Source organism: Bubalus kerabau, chromosome 2 (genome assembly GCF_029407905.1).
Source record: "Bubalus kerabau isolate K-KA32 ecotype Philippines breed swamp buffalo chromosome 2, PCC_UOA_SB_1v2, whole genome shotgun sequence".
Classification (NCBI taxonomy): Eukaryota; Metazoa; Chordata; class Mammalia; order Artiodactyla; family Bovidae; genus Bubalus; species Bubalus kerabau.
In genome coordinates, this window is record NC_073625.1 from 104,930,852 (window position 1) to 104,954,605 (window position 23,754).

The 23,754-nt window shown below is 38.5% G+C and overlaps 1 protein-coding gene across 4 annotated transcripts in view; it reads left to right on the forward strand.

Moving 5' to 3' along the window:
• The window catches only part of GRAMD1C (GRAM domain containing 1C), a 98,970-nt gene that overhangs the window by 43,843 nt on the left and 31,373 nt on the right, over positions 1-23,754 (forward strand). For 2 of the 4 annotated variants that reach the window (XM_055568214.1, XM_055568213.1), the window contains 2 exons: positions 18,253-18,371; positions 21,521-21,653. In XM_055568214.1, the coding sequence (XP_055424189.1) occupies positions 18,328-18,371; positions 21,521-21,653 (177 nt within the window). In that variant the 5' untranslated portion in view covers positions 18,253-18,327. Of the gene's footprint in view, positions 1-13,118; positions 13,450-18,252; positions 18,372-21,520; positions 21,654-23,754 lie in introns of those variants that run through there. The other 2 variants (XM_055568211.1, XM_055568215.1) reach the window with 2 other exon arrangements.

Below are 23,754 nucleotides of genomic sequence, written 5' to 3' on the forward strand. Positions count from 1 at the left end.
ATATATCTTTTCAGGGCTTCCCTGGTGGCCCAGTGGTAAAGAACCTGCCTTGCCAATGCAGGAGACTCAGGTTCAATCCCTGGGTTGGGAAGATTCCCTGGAGAAGGAAATGGCAACCCACTCCAGTGTTCTTGCCTGGGAAATCCCACGGACAGAGGAGCCTGGCTGGCTACAGTCCATGGGATAGCATATGTCTTTTCATACCTTTCCTTTGTATTTACATGTATGCTGCTGCTGCTGCTGCTAAGTCGCTTCATTTGTGTCCGACTCTGTGCGACCCCATAGATGGCAGCCCGCCAGGCTCCCCCATCCCTGGGATTCTCCAGGCAAGAACACTGGAGTGGGTTGCCATTTCCTTCTCCAATGCATGAAAGTGAAAAGTGAAAGTGAAGTCGCTCAGTCGTGTCCGACTCCTAGCGACCCCATGGACTGCAGCCTACCAGGCTCCTCCATCCATGGGATTTTCCAGGCAAGAGTACTGGAGTGGGGTGCCATTGCCTTCTCCAAATGTATATATATAAGCGTATATCTTTGCTTTGTTTTTAAAGTAAGTGTTATCCTATATTTGTTGTCCTTCAGTTCTCCTTTCTTAAAAAAAGACAACATTATCTCTTGGAGTCACAGGTTAGCATATGTAGATCGGCCTCTCTCTGCTTATTAATGTACTGTATAATATTTTGTAGAATGGATTTACTATGGTTTCCTGGACCATTAGTTCGTTTCCATTGTTTTATTACAAACAGTACTGTGGTGAACAGCCTGACCATGCTTTCTTAAGCTCATGTGTGGCTCTTTCTCACATAGGTAATGGAATTTCAAGGTCAAACATTTAAATTTTCATAATGATAACAACAACTAGCATTTGCCAAATATATATTACTTGTTCTAAATACTGTGTATTTTTACATTGATTTTCTCTTTGGTTCTCAGAGAAATTTGCTACCATAATTATTCTTATTGTGTACATGAGGAAGCTAAAGAAAAGTGACTCCAAGTCATAGAACTAAGTGGTAGAGCCAAGATATCAACCCAGGTAGTTTAATTGCAGAGATCTTGGTCCTAACTACCTCGCTCTATTGATTCAGTGATCTCTTTTCCATCCTCATGGGGGGAAAGACTACACTATTAAATATTTATCTTACAGTGTGCTCTATTGTATTAAGGAAAGGTTAATTGTGGTACTGTTAGTTGTTTTTGTTTCTAGCATACGTTCTGTGCCCCAGTAGCTTAGAGATATCATTATCCAGAACTCCCAAATCAAGGTTCCTATTATTATGATTTTGGCCTCACTGCATGGCTTCTGGGATCTCACTTCCCTGACCAGGGACTGAACCCAGGCCATGGCTGTGAAAGCCTGGAATCCTAACCGGTAGGCCACCAGGGACCTCCCTAGGTTATTATTGAAGCAAGATTTATTAATAGATTTTTAAAGTTGGATATCTACCAGGTCATAAAACAAGCTTTAATAAATCCAAAAGAATTGAAATAATACAAAATGTGGTCTCTAATCACAGTGGGATGAAATTAGAATTCAATAATAGAAGGAAATTTGGGAAACTCACAAAAAAGTGGGTATTAAGCATAATATTCGTAGAAAGCCAATGAATGAAAGAAGAAATCACAAGGAAAATTAGAAAATACTTTGAGTAAATGAAAAGAGAAACACAACATACCAAAACTTATGAGATACAGCTAAAGCAGTGCCTAAGAGGGAGATTTATAACTATAAACACCTACATTGAAAAAGAAGAGTGATCTCAAATCAATAACTTTCCACCTTAAGAAATTAGAAAAAAGAGAGGAAACTAAACACAAAGCAAATAGAAGCAAGGAAACAGTAAAAGTTAGAATAAAAATGAATGAAATAAAGAATGGAAAAATAATGTTAATTAAAAGAACCGTAAATTCTTTATTTGAAAAGATCCCCCAAATTGACAAACCTTTAGCTAGGTTACCCAAGAAAAAAGATTAAAATTATTATGTTCAGAAGTGAAAGTGGTAACATTACTACTAACCTTACAAAAATAAATGGTTTATACTATGAACAATTGTATACCAACAAATTAATTAACCTAAACGAAATGGACAAATACCTAGAAAGTCACAAACTATTGAAACTGACTCAGAAGTAGAAAATCTGAATAAACCTATAACTAGGAAAGAGATTGAATTAGTAATAAAAAATCTACCGATAGGGAAAAACTCAGGCCCAGATGGCTTCATTGATCAATCTGTCAAATGTTACAGTAGAATTAACACCAATCTGTCACAAAATGTTCCAAAAAGGAGTTCCCAACTTGCTCTATGAAGGCAGTATTATTACCGTGATACCAAAACCAGACAAAGAACATCACAGGAAGACTACAGACCAATATTTATGTTCATTGTGTCAATGGATGTAGAAACAAAAATCCTCAAAAAAATATTAGCAAGCCAACATCAGCAACATATAAAAAGATTATATACCATGATTTATACAAGGTTGTTCAACACATGAAAATCAATCAGTGTAATACACTATTAGTAGAATAGAGGACAAAAAACATGATCATGTCAATCTGTACAGCAAAAATTTTTGACAAAATGCAACATCCTTTCATGATTAAAAAACAAAAACAAGCTAGGGCTAGCAAGGAATTTCATCAGTTGCATAAAGTTCATAGCCACATATTTACTAGTGAGAGACTAATCATTCCCGTTTAAGGTCAGGAATAAGACAAAGATGTCCTTTCTTGCCACTTCTATCCAACATTGTATTGAAGGTTCTAGCCAGGAAAATTAGACAAGGGAAAAAAGTAAAAGACATCTTTAAAAATGAAGAAATAAAACTATCTCTGTTGACAGATGACATGTTTTTCTATATATAAAATCCCAAGAAAACCAATAAAAATGTGCTAGAACCAATAAATAAATTCAGCAATTGTTGGAAGAAATTAAAGGCAACTTAAGTAAAAGAAAAGAATCTCATGCTCATGGATTAGATAACTTAATATTTCTAGGATGACAATACTCCACAAGTTAATCTGCAGATTTAATACAATCTGTATCAGAATCCCAACTGGCATTTTTATAGAAATTGACAAGTAGATCCTAAAATTCACATGGAAATGTAAGTTACCCAGAATAGCAAAAACAATCTCGAAAAAGAACAAAGTTGGATGAATTAGTCTGTTAGGTCTGCCATGACAAAATGCTATCAACTAAACAGCTTAAACAACAGAAATTTATTTTCTTAAGAGTTTTGGAACGCAAAGGCCCCCATCTCCAAACACCATTACATTGGGAGTTGGGGCTTCAACATATGGATTGTAGGTGGACACAATTCAGACTAGAGCAACCTCATTTAACTTTAATTTTCTCCTTAAAATCTCTATATCCAAGTATAGCCATATTGGGGGTCAGAGTTTCAACATGTGAATTTGGGGGAATACAATTAGGTTTATAACACTAGAAGACTTATGCTTCTTGATTTCAATGCTTACTACAAACCAGTAATCAAGGCAGTATACCTACTGGCAAAAGTCTAGACATGCAGATTAATGGCATAGAAATGAGAATCTAGAAATCTTAAAATTATCAATCATAAATTGACTTTTGACAAGGTTGCCAAAACAGTTCAGTGAGGAAAGAATAGTGCTGGATTCACCAAATGGTTTGCTGTTGTAATAACTAGATATCAACATGCAAAATAGTGAATTTTAACATATACAAAATTAACTCAAAATGGATCATAGGCTTAAATGCAGGTCTAAAAGTATAAAATTATCTGAAGAAATTCTAGGTGTAAATACTTATGACCTTTGGATTAGACAGTGGTTTCTTAGCTATGACATCGAAAGCTCAAGTGACAAGACTTCCCTGGTGGTCCAGTGGTGAAGGCTCCACGCTTCCAATGCAGAGGGTGTGGGTTTGATCCTTGGTCAGGGACCTAAGATTCCACATGCTGCATGGCCAAAAAGCTCAAGTGACAATAGAAAAAAATAGATAAATTCAATTTCATCAAAATTAAAAGCTTTTGTGTTTGCTGGGGCCCATCATGAAAGGGAAAAGACAACTAACTCATAGATTGGGAGAAAAAATGTACAAGTTATATATCTGAGGAGGTGTTTGGTATCCAGAATACATGAAGAACTCTTACAACTCAACAGGAGAAAGACAAATAGCGAAGTGAAAAATGGGCAAAGATTTTGAGTAGTAATTTCTCCAAAGAACATATGCAAATGACCAAGTACATGCAAAGATGCTTAGGGTCATTAGCTTTTAGAGAAACATACATCAAAACTACAATGAGATATACCACTTCACACCCACTGGGATGGCTAAAATAAAAAGACGGACATTAACAAATGTTGAACATGTGGTTAAACTGGAACCCTCATGCATTGTTGGTGGCATTGTAAAACTTTGAAATGTTTGAAAAACAGTTTGGCAGTTCCTCAAAATGTTGAATATAGAGCTACCATATGACCCAGAAATTCCCTTTCTGGGTTAATGCAAGAAAATTAAAAGCATATGGTTCACACAAAAACTTGCAATCAAATATTCATAGCATTATTCATAGTGGCCAAAAAATGGAAATATCATCAGATGAAAGTGTGCATAAAAATATACAAAATACATATTCATACAATGGAATAGTATTTAGCAATAAAAAGGACTGAAACATGCCATGTGAACGAAGCCAGTCCTAAATGACCACATATTGTATGATTCTATTTTTGTGTGTGTGTGTACAAGATGTTCATCATAGCATTGTTTATATAACAAAGAGCCAATAACAGGGTAAAGACTGAATTATTACACAATCATATGAACTAATTATTTGCAGTCTGAAATATATGCAAATGGTTATGTATTTTTTACTTTTAAAAGTATTTCAGGATTTTACAGTACAGGGAAATAATAGCCATTACCTTGTAATAACTTTAAATGGAGTATATAACCTATAACAATATTGAATCACTATGTTGTATACCTGAAACTAATATGTTGGGTAGCCTGCAAAGTTCATTTGGTTTTTTCCACGAGCTGCTGCTGCTAAGTCACTTGAGTTGTGTCTGACTCTGTGCAACCCCATAGATGGCAGCCCACCAGGCTCCTCTGTCCCTGGGATTCTCCAGGCAAGAACTCTGGAGTGGGTTGCCATTTCCCTCTCCTGTATGATTCTATTTTAATTAAATGTCCAGAACAGGCAAATTCATAGAAGTTGAAAATAAATTTGTTGCTAGGGAGAGGAAGGAATGTGGAGTGACTGCTAATGAATTTGGATATCTTTTCAGGTTGATGAAAATATTCTAAAGTTAGTATAGTTGTACAACTCAGGATATGCTAAATACTACTGATATGTATGCTTTTAGAAAAGCAAATATAATGGTATGTGAATTGTAGCTCAGTAGAACTGTTATTTTTTATTTTTTTGACAGATATTTATTTCTCTATAGCCATTATTTTGCAATAACATTAAAAATATTTTATTTTATATTGGAGTATATTTGATTTACAATGTTGTGTTAGTTTGGGGTATACTGCAAAGTGGTTTAGTTATACATATACATATATCTCGGCTTCCCTGGTGACTCAGATGGTAAAGAATCTGCCTGCAGTGTGGGAGACCTGGTTTCGATCCCTGGGTTGGGAAGATCCCCTGGAAGAGGGCATGGCAACCTATTCCAGTATTCTGGCCTGGAGAATCCCCATTGTCAGAGGTGCCTGGAAGGCTACAGTCCACGGGGGTCGCAAAGAGTTGGACATGACTGAGTGACTAAGCACAGTGTAGCACATGGAGGTATTTGTTCTTTTTCAACTTCTTTTCCATATAGGCTATTACAGAGTATTGAGTAGAGTTCCCTGTGCTATATAGCATGTCTTTGTTGATTATCTATTTTATATATAGAGATGTATATCTGTTTATCCCAAATTTCTATCCCCCCTGCACCACCTTTCCCCTTTGTTACACGTTTGTTTTCTAAATCTGTGCGTCTGTTTCTGTTTGTAAGTTCATTTGTATCATTTCTCTAGATTCCACATATAAGTAGTATCATGTGATATTTGTCTTTGACTTCACTTAGTGTGATAATCTTTAGGTCCATCCATATTGCTGCAAATGGCATCATTTCATTCTTTTTTATGCCTGAGTAACATTCCATTATATGTATGCACCACATCTTCTTTATCCATTCATGTGTTGATGGACACTTAGGTTGCTTCCGTATCTTGTGAATAGTGCTGCAGTGAACATTGGGGTGCATGTATATTTTCGAATTATGGTTTTCTCTGGATATATGCCCGGGAGTGGAATTGCTGGATCATATGGTAGCTCTATTTTTAGTTTTTTTAAGGAACCTCCATACTGTATGCTTTTAGAAAAGTGAATTTTATGATATGTAAATTATAGCTCAGTAAAGCTGTTATTTAAAAAATATATATATGGCTTGAAGGAAGAGTAGAGATTTCCAGGTTATAAGAAAGGCTCCTTCTTTGCAGCAGGAGTTTAAACACCACTGTCAGAAAGCTTACCTCCTCTCCTCCCCACCTCCCAGCTAAGCCCCTCACTAGAGTGCTCTTAGGATTGAATGGCTTCTGATTTTTCAGGCAGCTGCTGAGGTCTGGGTCTTTCAAACAGTGCTCTGCTTGAATGCTCTCTCTTTCCCTGAATGCTGGGGGACTCAAAGTGACCTGGAAGTCAGGAGATGGAGAGAGAGGAGAGAAGTGGGTGGGGTGGCGGTGGGGGATCTTGTCAAGCCCAGCCCCTCCCCTCTCCTTAAGGGAAAAGACAAGATGGGCAGGGCAGCCTCAAGGTCAACCTCCTCCCACCCCCTTAAGTCTGTATTGTCATTGGGTGTCCAGTCTCCCCGGACCCCATGCCCATGCTTCTACCTGGGAGATGCCTAGGGTGGTGGGCCCAAGGAAGCTGGGTCCAGTGGTGCATGGCAACCACCTGGGGAGAGCACCAAGTGAATGCGGTAAGCCCTAAGCACCGGCAACTCCACTCTGCCCTTCCAGGTCCTGCTGCTGGAAGGCCCCACCTCACCTCCTGGGCTGCTCTTACTGACAGGGGCTGAAAACTCCAGTATTGCCCTAGGTAGATATTGTGATTAACCCACCCCCCAAATACCAAGTGTTTCCGAGTGCATTCCCTCATTCTAACAAGGAGCCTGGCACTGCTACTGCAGTTTGTGTTTGTTATACCCGGGATCTGAGTGTCCTCTCCAAATCACTTTTGCACTTATCACATGCAAGTGAGTTGGGATGTATCCTCATGAAAACAAATACCTCCAGGGAAATGATAAAGTTCAGGCTTACAGAAGAGCTAGGAGAAACTGAGATCTGAAATTTAATGGTCAAAAGGAAAAAAAGCTCTTTAAAGTGGGTGAAAGAGAGGGACTTGGAGAATACTTCTGAGGCCATCGTAGCCAAGTAACATTTTTCTATAGGCTGCAAGTAAAAGCCAATCCTTTTTGAAAACTTCCTGATGTCGCCTGTGTTTTTGATGTGTGCATGAGGAGTATCACCATCTTTACTGTAGTTAAAGCTTTCAAATCTTTGCATTGCTTGGTTATCTTTAACATTGAACATGCAACTCTATTTCAAGTGGACAGTATACTCTCGTTTAAAATGATTTTTTGGGAGGCTATATACCACATGGCTTATGGGATCTTAGTTCCCCGACCAGGAATTGAACTCGTACCCTCAGCAGTGAAAGCACAGAGTGCTAACCACTAGACCACCAGGAAATATCCCTATACTCTCATTTTAATAAAGAGAATGGTTACTGTTTCTGGTCTATACTATGACAAAAATCAGTGTTTATACTGGTATGTTAAATACTATACACAACTTAATGAAAGGTGAAGGTGAGATCTCAGTTTTAAAGGTGTCCTAATTGAAATTTTAAACACTGTAGAATTCACTGAGAGAAGGAATTAGAAAACAGAATCAACAACATAGCTACTCTTCCTGTACTCTCTTAGTGATCTTTGAAGAACAGTCCTTTTTAACTTATTAATATCTATAACAATAATAGTAACTCCCACTTAGGAAGTATTAGGTGCCAGGCATAGGGCGAGGTGCTTGATGTAGTCTTAGTGTTGTCCATAATTTTATGAGCCATAATTATCTTCTAGTTTTTTAAAGTGATAAGCCACATTGGTTAGATTCGTTGATCTTTTGTAATACTGTATTTAAAGAGAAGGTAAAAACCAAAATCCATTAATTATACAGCCTAACTACAAAATTCTAGAAAAAACACAAGTAATTTGAATAATAAATTTTGTGTATATTCAAACTGTTTTTAGATAGTTTAAGTTCAGAATATTATAATCATATTTACTTGTAATTCAGGAATTTGAGAATGATATAAGTGTTATTTTTGCTTACTTTTGTCTAAGAAATCCTTAAAGCATATAAATCTATATAAAAGATTACTCCGTTAGGATTGATTAAGACAACAGGATGATTTTAAATTTCTCTGTGTGTGTGTATGTCAAGTATGTGTGTATTTAAATTTCTCCAGTAAGATAAATCTACAAGAGGTGAAAAAAGCCTGAGGAAGATATGGTGCCTTTGAGAAAGAATGTTTTTAAAAGTACATTTTTTTCCCCCATTCATACAGTTCCTCTGATGCTGTCCTTCAGAAAGGGCAGTTTATTTCAGATGTTTGGCTTAGTTTACTTACTGTAAGTCTGCAGTTTTAGGCATGTGTCTAAAGTGTCACCCTGTCATCCGTGCTGTAATTGATAGTGCTTCAGCTTAGTTCACAGCCTTTGAGTTTAGCACCTTCTTGAAGAACAGACGTTGAGTGGTTGGGATTTGTGGGGCCAGAAGACAGTGATAGCTCCCTTCTGGGATACAAACAATTCGTGTTTTCTATGTTTTTTAGAGAACCTCAGCCTTCCCCTGCCTCTAGTCCTCCACTGTTTGGTTGAGGTTAAGCTGCTCCCCCTTCCATGTTTTGTGTCAGAGCCAGACCACCAAATCTAAGATTTTATTTAGAGACATTATGGTCTGGCCCCAGCCCACCACAACATTGTTACTATTTTCATGTTTCTAGTGATATTATCTTAGGATTAATGATACTATTAATGTAGGCAGGATGTGTACAGAAATTGAACTGTTCTTTTTGCACTGTTTTTCCTCCGAGAGACGTAACAGTGATGTCTCTTGCCAGTGCATGGGGCTATTGGGAAGCTCAAAGAGTACATACTGAGATTGAGGTTATTGGTTATCAATAACCTCAGATATACAGATGACACCACACTTACAGCAGGAAACGAAGAACTGAATTGCCTCTTGATGAAAGTGAAAGAGGAGAGTGAAAAAGTTGGCTTAAAACTCAACATTCAGAAAACTAAGATCATAGTATCTGGTCCCATCACTTCATGGCAAATAGATGGGGGAACAATAGAAACAGTGACAGACTTTATTTTCTTGGGCTTCAAAATCACTGCAGATGGTGACTGCAGCCATGAAATTAAAAGACGCTTTTTCTTTGGAAGAAAAGCTATGACCAACCTAGACAGCATATTAAAAAGCAGAGACATTACTTTGCCAATAAAGGTTCATTTATTCAAAGCTTTGGTTTTTCCAGTAGTCATGTATAGATGTGAGAGTTGGACTAAAAGGAAAGCTGAGCACTGAAGAATTGATGCTTTTAAACTATGGTGTTGGAGAAGACTCTTGAGAGTCCCTTGGACTGCAAGGAGATCAAACCAGTCCATCCTAAGGAAATCAGTCCTGAATATGTTGAAGCTGAAACTCCAATACTTTGGCCACCTGATGCAAAAAACTGACTCATTGGAAAAGACCCTGATGATGGGAAAGATTGAAGGCAGGAGGAGAAGGGGACAACAGAGGATGAGTTGGTGGGATGGCTTCACTGACTCTATGGACATGAGTTTGAGTAAGCTCTGGGAGTTGGTAATGGACAGGGAAGCCTGGTGTGCTGCAGTCCATGGGGTTGCAAAGAGTCAGACACGACTGAGTGACTGAACTGAACTGAACTGAGTGTTTAAATCCAGGGCCTAATAGAGCAGAAATCTGTACTCATTTTAAATTCTAAGACTTGAAGAGACAGAATGGCTTTCAGGCTTATTCCCAAAGGCCGAAAGGAGGAGGAGGCATATGTCAGAATTAGAGATGAAGTGATGAGGATAGGTTTTCAATGTATGTCGACCCACCCTCTCCCAATTTTGATACAAGTCACTCCCACTTCTATTTGGGGAATCTGTAATTGAAGGATGACAGTTGGGGGAAAAGTGGTTTAAAACAGTTGATTGAGGGCTTCCCTGAAGGTTCAGTGGTAAAGAATCCGTCTGTCAATGCAGGAGACATAGTAATGCAGAGACATGGTTTGATCCCTGATCTGGGAAGGTCCCACATGCCACAGAGCATCTAAGACGGTGCACCACAACTCTTGAGCCTATTGGTCTAGACACTGGGAGCCACAACCACTGAAACCCAGATGCCGCAACTACTGGAGCTCGCACACCCTAGAGCCTGTGCTCCACAGCAAGAGAAGCCCCAGCAATTAGAAGCCTGTGGGCTGTACCAAGAGTAGCCCCTGCTTGCAGCAACTAGAGAAAGCCTGAGCAGCAGTGAAGACCCAGCACGGCCAAAAATGAAAAAATTATTAAAAAAAACAAACAGTTGATTACCTATGTTAGTATCTATAAAGGAAAAATACGTTGATCTGAAGGGGACTTGGCCAGACTTAGGCCAAGGACTTAGGACTTAGGCCAGAAAAGCAAAGTCACAGAGGTAGACTTTGACCACTGGAGGAGCGAACAGAGATGAGACAGAAGTGACTCATCAGGCTTCACCAGCATCAAAGGTAGTTTTTCCCTTAAAAATCGTCTACCTTTGTTCTGACTTCATGCTTATCATGCAGATTTCTGATTACTAATCTGACTTCCAAGGTATTCAGGCACCTGGATGGTAAGGATGAACACCTTCTGAAGTCTAGAAAAGACTGTTCCCCTTCTGAGCATTAGTGTATTTACTATGGAGCATGTGTGTGCAGCTTGTGAGTGTAGCTGGTTTGAGTCAGATGCTCTGAGTGCCTCTCTAGGAAGTCAACAGTGCTGAGGCCATTCTCCAAAGAGTGGTTAACTGACTGATCAAGTTAGTGTCATCTTTGAGAAGAGTGCCATCCAGCTTCCTCTTGCAGACTCTTCAGCCTTATCAAACCTCTTATTCCTCCTTATGCCCATCTCCAATGATTCTTCCTTTTGAAATTACTTGCAAATCTAGAAGTTTTCCAGTAGTGTTAGACATCTAATAAGAGCAGTATTCAAACCTACCAGGAAAAAAATCAATGCCAATTGCTAAGTATTTTAGTCACATAGTCTATATAGTAACCTGGCAGTGTAGAAGTATTTGTCTATTGTTCCCTCTTTTTTACCTGTCTGGTTGGCAGAACTCCTCCATCTGTTTTCCCTTGCCCAGTGAAGTGTGCCTCCTCCTGGCCAGTCACCCAAGCCAGAAACCTGGTGCATCCTTGTTTGCTTACCTCTTCTTTGCCAACGTGTCATGTCAGTCATCAAGCCTCATCATTTCTAGCCTGAATCATTACAGTAGTCTCCTGAAGATCTCTCTAAACACTCGAATCTGTCCTTCAGGTTGTTACCAAAGACGCTGTCATTTAAAAAGTACATCTTTTAAAAACACACATCTGCAGTTGTTGCTTTTCTATGTGTAAACTGGTAGGTTCCCTTTTATATTTAACACGGAATATAGGCTCTTCATACCTGGCTGCTTCCCCCTCCCCTAGAGACTCTCTCCTTCTTCCTCTCTGTGTTACCCTCTCCCTGCCCTCTCCAGTTATGGTCAGCTGGCTTGCCAGATTGCTTCACTCCTCTGCACCCTTGAATTTGACATACATAAGCTTGTCTTTCTTGATATTTCAGCAGCATTTCACACCATGGTGTAGTCTCTGTATTTTGAAATACCTTTTTCCCTTGGTTTCCATGTCATTCTGTCTGAACTTTCTTCTGCCTCTCTTGAATTTCTATCCTTTTTTTCTGGGTACTCCTCTTCCACTCAGCCTTTGTATGTCAGACTTTCTTCAGGTCCAGGCTTAGGTTCTGTTTTCTCTCTTAAACCTGCTGAGCTCTGCTCTGTATCCAGTCATTTGGATTTTTATACTTGGCAAAAGTATATAAAGATCATTTATAGTACAGTTAATGTATGTTTTTCTCATAGCTCTTGGGTTATCATGGTAGAGTAAAGATACTTATCTGTGGTTTAGGTCAATGAGAACTGCCATAATATGTCAAGAGCACTGGTTTTTGGGGAGTGGAAGCCCACCCCATAATGAGTTCTCTTCAGTTTGAGCAAATACTATCTTCCAGTGTCCCTTTGGTCCCTTATTCTGCTGTTGTATAATATGATTAGATTTTAGCAACCCTACCTCATCACCAAGAGGTTAATCCTTGCAGTTCATCAAGTAGCCTTTGACTTGTCACACTCTTTACTAAACTAGCTGGAACAGCTAGGTAGAAATTAGGGCAAGATTTGATCTTTCATTTAGATGAAAATTTTTCTTCTGGGTAATAAATTAGAACTGGTAGTTGAGACTCTGCATAGTGTTTTCTATAGTCAAGGTCCCTGCCAGGAAGTTATTATTCTGAATAAAGTTAAAAATATTTATAAAGGAAAGAATTATTGAGTAATCAAGATGTAAATGTCTGAGTGATGAAAAATGTACTGACTGCTTCTTGGAATTGCTCCACCCGAAAAGCTCGTTCCTGACATTCTATTTACAATACTCAAGAAACGAAATCCTTGATAGTTGTAAAGGGTTAATGCAGGAGTCTCATGGGGATGTGACTTAGCACTGAAGAAGTGGTATATGAAGAAGTGATGACATTGCCAGGATTGAATAGGAGGCATCGGCATGGAGAAGAAAATTTAATCCTTAATATATCGAATATTTAACTTTAACAAAAAGATTAAGATATTATTGCAATAGGCGTTTTACATAATGGAGCATAAGCAAGGTATTTTCATTTGCATTTTATTGTTTCTAATCGATGTGTAGAACAGAAGAAATTGGGACCTGTCCCTTTAATAAAGCCTTGTTTACCTACCTTCTTCTAGTAGGCGTGGCTTGGGAACCTGTAGAGTGAGGTGTAACTTCCAATTCTGCATTCTGACCGGCAGCCTGGAAGAGTACTGGTTCTACAAACCAGGAAGTGACAAATAATGTGCTTTAAATTATAGTAGAGCTTGTCTTTTATAAGGAAAATTCATAACAAAACTAGAAGATTAAAGCAGTGATTTTACATAGTTGTCATTAAATGTTTGAAACTCTACTGTAGAGAAACCTTGCAGTGTACTTAGAATACAAAGCTTTCAGGGCTAGAAATTGATCTGACTTTTGAGCCTTATCTGATTACTGCTTGATTCGTCTCAGCAGACTGAACGGGGAGCCTTCCTCCCCATTGTTCCCAGGTAGGTGGTCAACCTTTGTTTAAGATTTAAATTTTCTTTAAGGTTACTTAACCCAGGTTCTGCTGCTGATTATTGAAAGAATTATGAATATCAGTCTGGGTATATGTTTTAGTGTTTGAATATTCAACGTGGCTGTAAATAATCATTTTTGTGACTTTGTGCCAACTTTGTAGAAAAAATCATTTTTAACAAATTAGCAAATCTATAAGTGGCAAATTAAATGAGTTCTATTTTGTTTTCTCTTAACCTTATATATTAGTATTGAATTAATAGATTAAAATATATTGAAGTTACTCTATTAACTTCCTGATAGTATCTTATAATGTATTTAAAACATTTATATATGTAGTCAAATAAAATTGTATTTTTATTGTTACTATTTTACTCATAGGTTTCATTTCTTTCACTCTTAGGAAGCTGTCAGAGTGTATAGCTCATTGTTTATCTACTTGTTTTAGTTTGTTTTGGGGATATTTTGATACCTATTATTTCCTGAAGAGTTTTTATAAAAGCTTAATCTTCCATAAGTATATTGAAATATTGCTTGTTTCTCTTTATAAAGTTAACCATGCATTTATGACATTGAAAGTGTTTCAAAGATAACATCTTTGGAACATATCAGTTATAATTATCAGAGCTAATTATCAGTATTAGCTAACTGCTATTGTAAAAAAAAAAAAAAAGCTATTCACAAATGGTTCTTCTGGAGTGAGAGTCAGACAGGTTGGGGTACCTTTAGGATCAAGCACAGTTGTTTCTTAACTTTCTCTACCAGTACTACTACTACTTCTACTAAGTTGCTTCGGTCGTGTCCGACTCTGTGCGACCCCATGGACTGCAGCCCACCAGGCTTCTCCGTCCATGGGATTCTCCAGGCAAGAACACTGGAGTGGGTTGCCATTTCCTTCTCCAATGCATGAAAGTGGAAAGTGAAAGTGAAGTCGCTCAGTCGTGTCCGACTCTTAGTGACCCCATGGACTGCAGCCTACCAGGCTCCTCCATCCATGGGATTTTCCAGGCAAGAGTACTGGAGTGGGGTGCCATTGCCTTCTCCCTCTCTACCACTAGTGATCCTTGTTATTTTTATTCTATGGACACTGTGCTTCAAAAGACTTTTTATCCACCAAATAAGTTGTGTATATTAAATAATAAAATGTTAGAACCTTATTGTTTACTGTTTATTAGACGTTCATTATTTCCAGTGAGAGTTTCTTATCAGCCTGAGATAACCACTCTAGGTTAATAGAATTCAGCCCCAAACAAAGTAACCTGACATTTTACCCAGCTTGAATAACTTTATTGTAGGTAACTGTTTGGATATTTTTGACTTTTTGAAATAATATCTGAAGTTTCAACAGCTACTCTTATGAAATGCTAGTCATCTGGGAACTAGCAGTCGAAAGTGCAGAAATTTTGTTCTTAATGTCTTTGAGTTTCCATGAAATGATGAAGGTCATCTAGTGTAACATAACAGATACCAAAGCTACTAGACAGAGCAGATATACAGAAAGAAAAAAAAAGGAAATGTTGTTGGGAATAGCTGGGAAGAATTCAAGATATCTGTATGTTTTGGCCCTGTAAAATCTCTATATTTATCCCTACTACTTCCTCACTTAAATTTCTTACTCCAAGTAGTTTGATACAGTGTTTACTGACTTCAGAACAAATATTGCTTGTGTTTTTCATGTATTTATTCTATATTGTTATGTAGACTTCCGCTTCCCAATTTTTTAATTTCTCCATTTCCTCTATTTGTTGTATACCTTCAGCTCAGCTGAAGACCCTTCTATAATGGAAGCCTTTTCTGATCATCCTAAATCACACTAATGTTTCTTTCTTTTATACTTCTATATCATGTTGATTCCATCAGTTCTTTAGTACGTAATAGTGTTATAGTTTGTCCTATTTAACTTTTACATAAAAGTTTCCCGTGTTTTTTCAACTACATTATAGTAAGTTGTTAGAGAACAAGTGGGATATCATTTTTATCCTTTTTAGTATCTAGTGTAGTAATATACATTTGGTGTGGTTTAGTCGCTAACTTGTGTCTGACTCTTTTGTGACCCCAGAGACTGTAGTCCACCAGGCTCCTCTGTTCATGGAATTTTTCAGGCAAGATTACTGGAGTGGGTTGCCATTTCCTTCTCCAGAGAATCTTCCCCCACCCGGGGGTCAAACCTGCATCTCCCACATTTCAGGCAGATTCTTTACCACTGAGCCACCTGGGTTGTCCTATACATTTGGTAGGTTCTAAATAAATATCTGTTGAATGAATGAGAGAAGTAAAGAATCTTGCCAGCAATTGCTTCATGTAATGCTGCTTTCCTCTACCTTGCTTAATTATCTAATTAACCATCTATAATGTTTCTAAAAATCAGACCATTGATTTTCATACTATTTTTGTTTTCCTTTGTAATATATGAGTTTTTTATATTAGATTATTTAACCCTGATGGACTTAACAGAAACAGAAGATATTAAGAAGAGGTGACAAGAATAGACAGAAGAACTGTACAAAAAAGGTCTCAATGACCCAGATAACCATGATGGTATGGTCACTCACTAGAATCAGACATCCTAGAGTATGAAGTGAAGTGGGCCTTAGGAAGCATTACTAAGAACAAAGCTGGTGGAGGTGATGGAATTCCAGCTGAGCTATTTCAAATCCTAAAAGATGATGTTGTGAAAGTGCTGCACTCAGTATGCCAGCAACTTAGGAAAACTCAGCAGTGGCCACAGGACTGGGAAAGATCAGTTTTCATTCCAATCCCAAAGAAAGGCAATGCCAAAGAACTTCAAATTACCACACAATTCTGCTCATTTCACATACTAACAAGGTAATGCTCAAAATCCTTCAACCTAGGCTTCAACAATATGTGAACCGAGAACTTCCATATGTCCAAGCAGGATTTAGAAAAGGCAGAGGAACCAGAGGTCAATTGCCAGCATCTGTTGGATCATAGAAAAAACAAGGGAATTCCAGAAAAGCATCTGCTTCTTTGCGCTAAAGACCGATGTGTGGATCACAACAAACTGTGGAAAATTCTTAAAGAGATCACCTTACTTGCCTCCTGAGAAACCTGTATGCAGGTCAAGAAGCAACAGTTAGAACCAGACATGGAACAATGGACTGGTTCCAAATTGGGAAAGGAGTACGTCAAGGCTGTATACTGTCACCCTCCTTATTTAACTTATATGCAGAGTACATCATGAAAAATGACGGACTGGATGAAGCACAGGCTCAAATTAAGGTTGCCGGGAGAAATGTCAATAACCTCAGATACACAGATGACACCACCCTAATGGCAGAAAGCAAAGAACTAAAGAGCCTTATGATGAAGGTGAAAGATGAGAGTGAAAAGCTGGCTTAAAACTCAACATTCAAAAAACGATCATGCCATCCAGTCTTATCACTTCATGGCAAATAGATGGGGAGACAGTGATAGACTTTATTTTCTTGGGCTCCAAAATCACTTCGAATAGTGACTGCAACCATGAAATTGCTCCTTGGAAGAAAAGCTATGATGAACCTAGATAGTGTATTAAAGGAGAGGTCACTTTGCTGACAAAGGTCCGTCTAATCAAAGCTATGATTTTTCCAGTAGTCATGTATGGATATGAGAGTTGAACCATAAAAAAGGCTGAGCACTGAAGAATTGATGCTTTTGAACTGTAGTGTTGGAGAAAACTCTTGAGAGTCCCTTGGACTGCAAGGAGATCAAACCAGTCAATCCTAAAGGAAATCAACCCTGAATATTCTTGGAAGGACTGATAGTACCTTGAAGGTGAAACACCAATACTTTGGCCACCTGATGAGAAGAGCCAACTTATTGGAAAAGACCCTGATGCTGGGAAAGATTCAAGGCAGGAGCAGAAGGGAATAACAGGATGAGATGTTTGGACGGCATCACCGACTCAATGGACATGAGTTTGAGCAAACTCTGGGAGATGGTAAAGGACAGGGAAGCCTGGCATGCTGCGGTACATGGGGTTGCAGAGAGTCAGAAATGACTGAACGACTGAACAACCACCAATGATACTTACAAAGAAAGAACAAGCTGAACTTTATGAAAAATAAATAGAAATAAAGACTTCCCTGGTGGTCCAGTGATTAGACTTCATCTTCTAGTGCAGCAGGGATGGGTTTGATCCCAAGTTGGAAAGCTAAGATTCTACATGCCTCACAGTCAAAAAACCAAAGCATAAAACAGAAGCACTATTGTAACAAATTCAATAAAGACTATAAAAATGGTCAACATTAAAAAAAAACTTTAAATAAAAATAAAAAAGGAAATATTCTAAACTCCAGACTTTTGCATTTTAGGAAAATATAATTTAAAATTTACTGATATATGAGGTTTCACATATAGTTAAAATATTCAGATACATTATAAATTAAGGGGAGGGGATTCTGAATTGATTGGAATTCTGAATGGTGATCCACCACCCTGGTACACTGGTTGGATTGCAAATTTTAAATTACAGATTAGTAATTGCCAGAAACTATTAACAAATTATTTTATAAAAAGAGGATTTTAAATATCTTGCCTCCCATTCACAGTAGTTATTATAGTACACATTTAAAAATTGTCTACCTATTTCCAGTATCAACTCTGTCAGATACGTTCTGTTGACCTACTTTTTATGGATGCGGAAAACTGATATCTAGAAGGTCAAACAATTCCAAAGCCATACATTAGCAACAGCACAGCTGGTTATTTTGACGTCAGAATTCATGTTTTGAATTACTGTGTTATAACTTGTTATGTTCCCAATGGTTAGGCTAATCTTTGTGTCATTCTAGAGCTTGACCAGACAGGAATTCTGGCAGCTGCTCCAGGAGGACTATGGCACTGAGCTAGGCTTACATGCTGAAGAGATGGAGAACTTTTCCCTGTTGATTGAGGATACTGTGCAGCCAAGGTACCACAAAATGTTTTGAAATGTCAAGATCTATCAATCTTTAGTCAAAGCAGAAGTCTTTTAGACTATTAATTCAGGCTTTCTGTTTCACCTTTGGTGAAATTAGCCTCTTGCTTCTCTGTAGTGAAATGAGTAAAAGATGAGGACAATGAATAGTTTGTTAATTGGTAAGCAAATACAGATCAGATGATGTAATTCTAAGTTTTTAACTGTCACCTAGGATTTGCATAAAGCATGGTGTTAGTAAACCTTTTTATTAAGGATATGGAGAAGTACCTACTAAGTTCTTAGCTCATTTATTATTCAGCTGCTCAGTCGTGTCCAACTCTTTGTGACCCCATGGACTACAGCATGCCAGGCTTCCCTGTCCTTCACTATCTCTTGGAGTTTGCTCAAACTCATATCCATAGAGTCAGTGATGTCATCCAACCATCTCATCCTCTGTCGTCCCCTTCTCCTCCTGCCTTCAATCTTTCCCAGCATCAGGGTCTTTTCTAATGAGTTGGCTCTTTGCATCAGGTGGCCAAAGCATTGGCGCCTCAGCTTCAGCATCAGTCCTTCCAATGAATGTTCCAATGAATATCCAATGAATATTTCCTTTAGGATTGACTGGTTTGATCTCCTTGCTGTCCAAGGGACTCTTAAGAGTCTTCTCCAGCACCATAGTTCAAAAGCATCAGTTCTTTAGCACTTAGCTAAAAGTTCAACTCTCACACCCATACATGACTACTGGAAAAACCATATATTTGACCATATGGAATATGCTACCTAACATACATGTAACAATAAAGTAAATCAGCTGGAAGATATTTTGAGGGTACAAAGATAATATGACTTTTCTCAGGGATACCCTAGCGTCATGCTTGACTTGTAGTTGGCACTCAATAAATATTTGAATGCATTGATGAAAAGAGCTTATAGCACTATGGAAAATGCAAATACTTTTAATAGACGGTTGAAAATGATAAGGGCCAAAAAGAGCAATAGGTAATGTGGAAAAAATTCAGAGTAGAGAGAGACTATTTTTGACTGATGGGAATTCACTTGGAAGAGTGGACATTTTTATTAACCTCTCAAATAAAAATGCATTTTGTCCAGAGGTCAAAGCAATACAAATAACTCAGGATAATACATGAAAATTCTGCAGTGAGCATTATGCTAAGTCAAAGGAGCCAGTCACAAAAGATCATATATTGTATGATTCCACCTACATGAAGTGGAGTCCAGAATCAGTAAATCCAGGCAGATAGAGAGTAGGTTAGTAGTTGCCAGGAACTGGGGCAGAAGAAGAATGGAAGTGACTGCTAATGGGTATAGGATTTCCTTTGGGGTGATAAAAATGTTCTAAAATTAAAAAGTGATGATGGTGGTAAACAACTGTATTGTGCACTTTAAACTGGGTGAGTTTTATAGTATATGAATTAAAACTTAATGAAAAATTTGGTAAATTATTTATTTAAAAATTCTATAGCAAATAAGTCTTAAGATGGAAAGCTTTTGAACTCTCAATATGTGTACATATCCAGATAATCTTCTAGTAGTACTGATCCTATTTATATTGTGTCAGCTCAGCACTAATATTTTGCAGTCTTTTTTTTTTTTTAACATGGATTACATACGTATATTGTATTAGTTTTCTGTAAAGCTAAACATTTCCATTGGACTACTCTCCTTGTAAAGTTTACTAGCCTCTCTCAGGTACTGGAGTTGGGTAGAAAAGCACTTGACATAATGCAGAGAACCTTGGATGGTGGTAAAGAAGATCTGGATTCTAGTCTGAACTTTACCACCACCTAGCAGCTGAGCAAACTCAGGCAAATCGCTTAGCCTTTCTGATCCTCAGTTTATTCATCCGTGAAAGGAGGCAGTTAAACTAGGTGATCTCCAAGGTTCCTGCCGACTTGAAAATTTTCTAGTCTTTGAAGACAGAAGGAGTAAATATTTTTGATCCGCTGCTTTGTGCACAGTAACACAGTGTAACATCCAGCTTTTCTTCAGGTGACCAAGTGCTTTCTAAAAGAAGATGTGGCAGGATCCTCATTTGCTCTTCTACTCTTTTCCCGTTCTTCCAACCTCTGAGAGAAGTGTGTCTGCCTCACACCTTTCTAGATCTTTATTTCCTCTGCTCTTTCATCTTTTTTCTCTTCACTTTCAATCTTTTCTTCACTCTCCGTCCTCTTTTTTTATTTTTCCACAATCCACCTCCATCCTTAAAATCCTCAGCTACAGGCACTCAGCTTGTGGTTTTGTCTTTAGGAGCCATTTCTCCTGTTCCCTCAAGGTGCTACCATTCTATTGGCCAGGAGTAGATCTAGGTATTACTTGAGTGGAGTAGTATAGTATAGACTCTTCTGGCTTTTCTCTTTCTTTCTCAGGATAACTTGGCCTCAGATGTCAGGCTACTACTTTATTTTAGAAGAGCTTTACATCTAAATATAGTAATGATCAAATAGTAATACTAATCGCTCAATAAAGTTGAGCACTGGAAATGAGATCCTTTTGTGCTCCTTTTATATTTCATACACTTTCCTTTTTTTTTTTTTCCACTCCCTGAAAGACGAAAAGCAAGTCTCAAGGCATTTATTGTAGTCTGTGTCCCTACGATCATTTGAGAAGTTTCTCCTTTAACCTTAGGAATTTTTATTCTCAGGAATGAGGAGAGCATGGACTGATGGATGGGCTCTGTGCTCAGACGTCAGGAGTTCCCCTTCTCAGAGAGATGTGCTATCTCAGCTGGGACTGAATCTGAAGGGAAGGGATGAGATCTAAAACTGCCTTCTGGTGCCATCTAACATCCAACTCAAACACTTACCTTGACCCTTTCGAAGCATCTTCATTGTTTACAACTAAAACTTAAGCAAGCAGTGTTCAATGTATTCGTTGCTGTTATGGCCATTTATACTTGATTCATTTTTAAATGGTTTCTGAAGTTTATAAAATCTTACATAAGCATATTTTATTTTCAGCAGTGAGATCAATTTGCATGTGAGTTAAGAATATAACTTTGTTATAGGTAGAAGCTTATCTGTTACTTTAAAAAAATTGTCTTCAAAATGCTTTATAATAGAAAAGGACCTGAATGAGAAGACTAAATCAGTTATTTGTTCAGAAGTAACCTTGTTTATGTTTCTATGCTCTGTTTCTTACAGAAGTCCAGGAAGAAGCAGCCTGCATGACTATGGGGAGAGAGATGAAAAATTATCCAAGTCAATCAGTTTTACCCGTGAATCAATTAGTCGGGCTTCAGAATCAGAGTCAATTGAGGGAAATTCACCAAAAGGGGTTGGTATATGATTCCCTTTTAAAATCTATCTGATATTACCATGTTTTCATCATAATGGAAGATCAAATAAAAATATAGTATACCAAATATTTGAACACTTATGATGTGAGGCTGCTCTTTTATTTTAGGGCAAGAGTTTTAAGCCTTTAAGTAGCAGAGGTTATACGGGAATAATATGTGTTTCTGTTCAGACCTGGATATGGTGCAGGGTTACCAGGCAGTTTCCTGAACATCAGTCTGTAAGGAGAATGCGTGCATGCTAAGTCGGTTCAGTTGTGTCTGACTCTTTGCGACTCTATGGACTGTTGCCTGCTGGGCTCCTCTGACCTCAGGATTCTCCAGGCAAGAGTACGGAAGTGGGTATTCTTCAGCCATGCTGTCCTCCAGGAGATCTTCCCAACCCAGGGATCGAACCCACATCTCCTGCAGCTCCTGCATTGCAGGGAATTCTTTACTGCTGAGCCACTGGGGAAGCCCCTATCAAGGGGATAGACATTTTTAAAAATAAATAAGGTGGAAAAATGCATAGCAGAATTGTTCTCAGAGTAGATAGTGTATGTAATGGAAGGATCAATTTTGAAGGGGAGGTGAGAACCCTGAGTACCATGCTCGAGTAACAACAAATGCTTATTAAACTGACTACTAAATCAGACATACGTGCTAAGTTGTTTTAGTCGTGTTGCACTCTTTCCAACGCTATGGACTGTAGCCCACCAGGCTCCCCTGTCCATGGGATTCTCCAGGCAAGAAATGGGTTGCCATTTCCTTTAGGGGATCTTCCCAGAGATCAAACCCATGTTTCTTACATCTCCTGCATTGGCAGGTGGGTTCTTTACCACTAGCACCACCTGGGAAGCCCACTAAATCAGACACATCCAGTTAATTTTCATAGCTAGTTAGCTAGTTAGGGTTTCCCTGATAGCTCAGTTGGTAAGGAATCCACCTGCAATGCAGGAGACCCTGGTTCGATTCCTGGGTTGGGAAGATCCCCTAGAGAAGGGATAGGCTACCCACTCCAGTATTCTTGGGCTTCCCTTGTGGCTCAGCTGGTAAAGAATCCCCTGCAATGTGGGCGACCTGGGTTCGATCCCTGGGTTGGGAAGATCCCCTGGAAAAGGGAAAGGCTGCTGCTGCTGCTAAGTCACTTCAGTCGTGTCCGACTCTGTGTGACCCCATAGATGGCAGCTCACCAGGCTCCCCCGTCCCTGGGATTCTCCAGGCAAGAACACTGGATGGGTTGCCATTTCCTTCTCCAATGCATGAAAGTGAAAAGTGAAAGTGAAGTTGCTCAGTCATGTCCGACTTGTAGCGACCCTGTGGACTGCAGCCTACCAGGCTACTCCGTCCGTGGGATTTTCCAGGCAAGAGTACTGGAGTAGGGTGCCATTGCCTTCTCCTAAGGGAAAGGCTACCACTCTAGTATTCTGGCCTGGAGAATTCCATGGGCACTGTATAGTCCATGGGGTCACAGAGTCAGACACAACTGAGCGACTTGCACTTGAGCTAGTTAGTTTCTTCCTTTATTTTTTCAAGTATTATTATAAGCCTATCAATTTTTTAAAAAGTTTTGGTGAGTTTCTATCAATCACAGTCATCATTATTATTACTTGTTATACTCATATTGTCCCCTCTGCCAATGGGAGCCCCTTTAAGTTGGCTCCTCTGTCCTTTAGAAATACTCGATTATTTTTGACAGCTTCCTTTCTTTCTGGTACAATAATGTGTCCCAAGCACATTTTTTATATTTTCAGTCCCAGACTTAGTATCAGCTACTTGTCTAAGGAGCCATAGATTTTAGTGATGGATTGCACTTAGAAACCACATTCTAAGTGATGAGAGTGTGCAGCTGTTGTTCTTCTGATTGGTGATGCAAATTTTGGGCCATTGCTGAATTTTTTAAATCAAAGCACTGGCTTCACACTCTACCTCTGCCACTTTCTAACTGTATGACCTGAAATAAATTAATTACTTAGCCTCTCTATGCCTTTCTTTTCTCAACAATAAGATGAGGACACTAATACCCCATAGGAATTTTTACGTAAGGACTAAATTAATTAATATATGTGAAAGTACATTGAATAGTCCTTGACACATATTAAG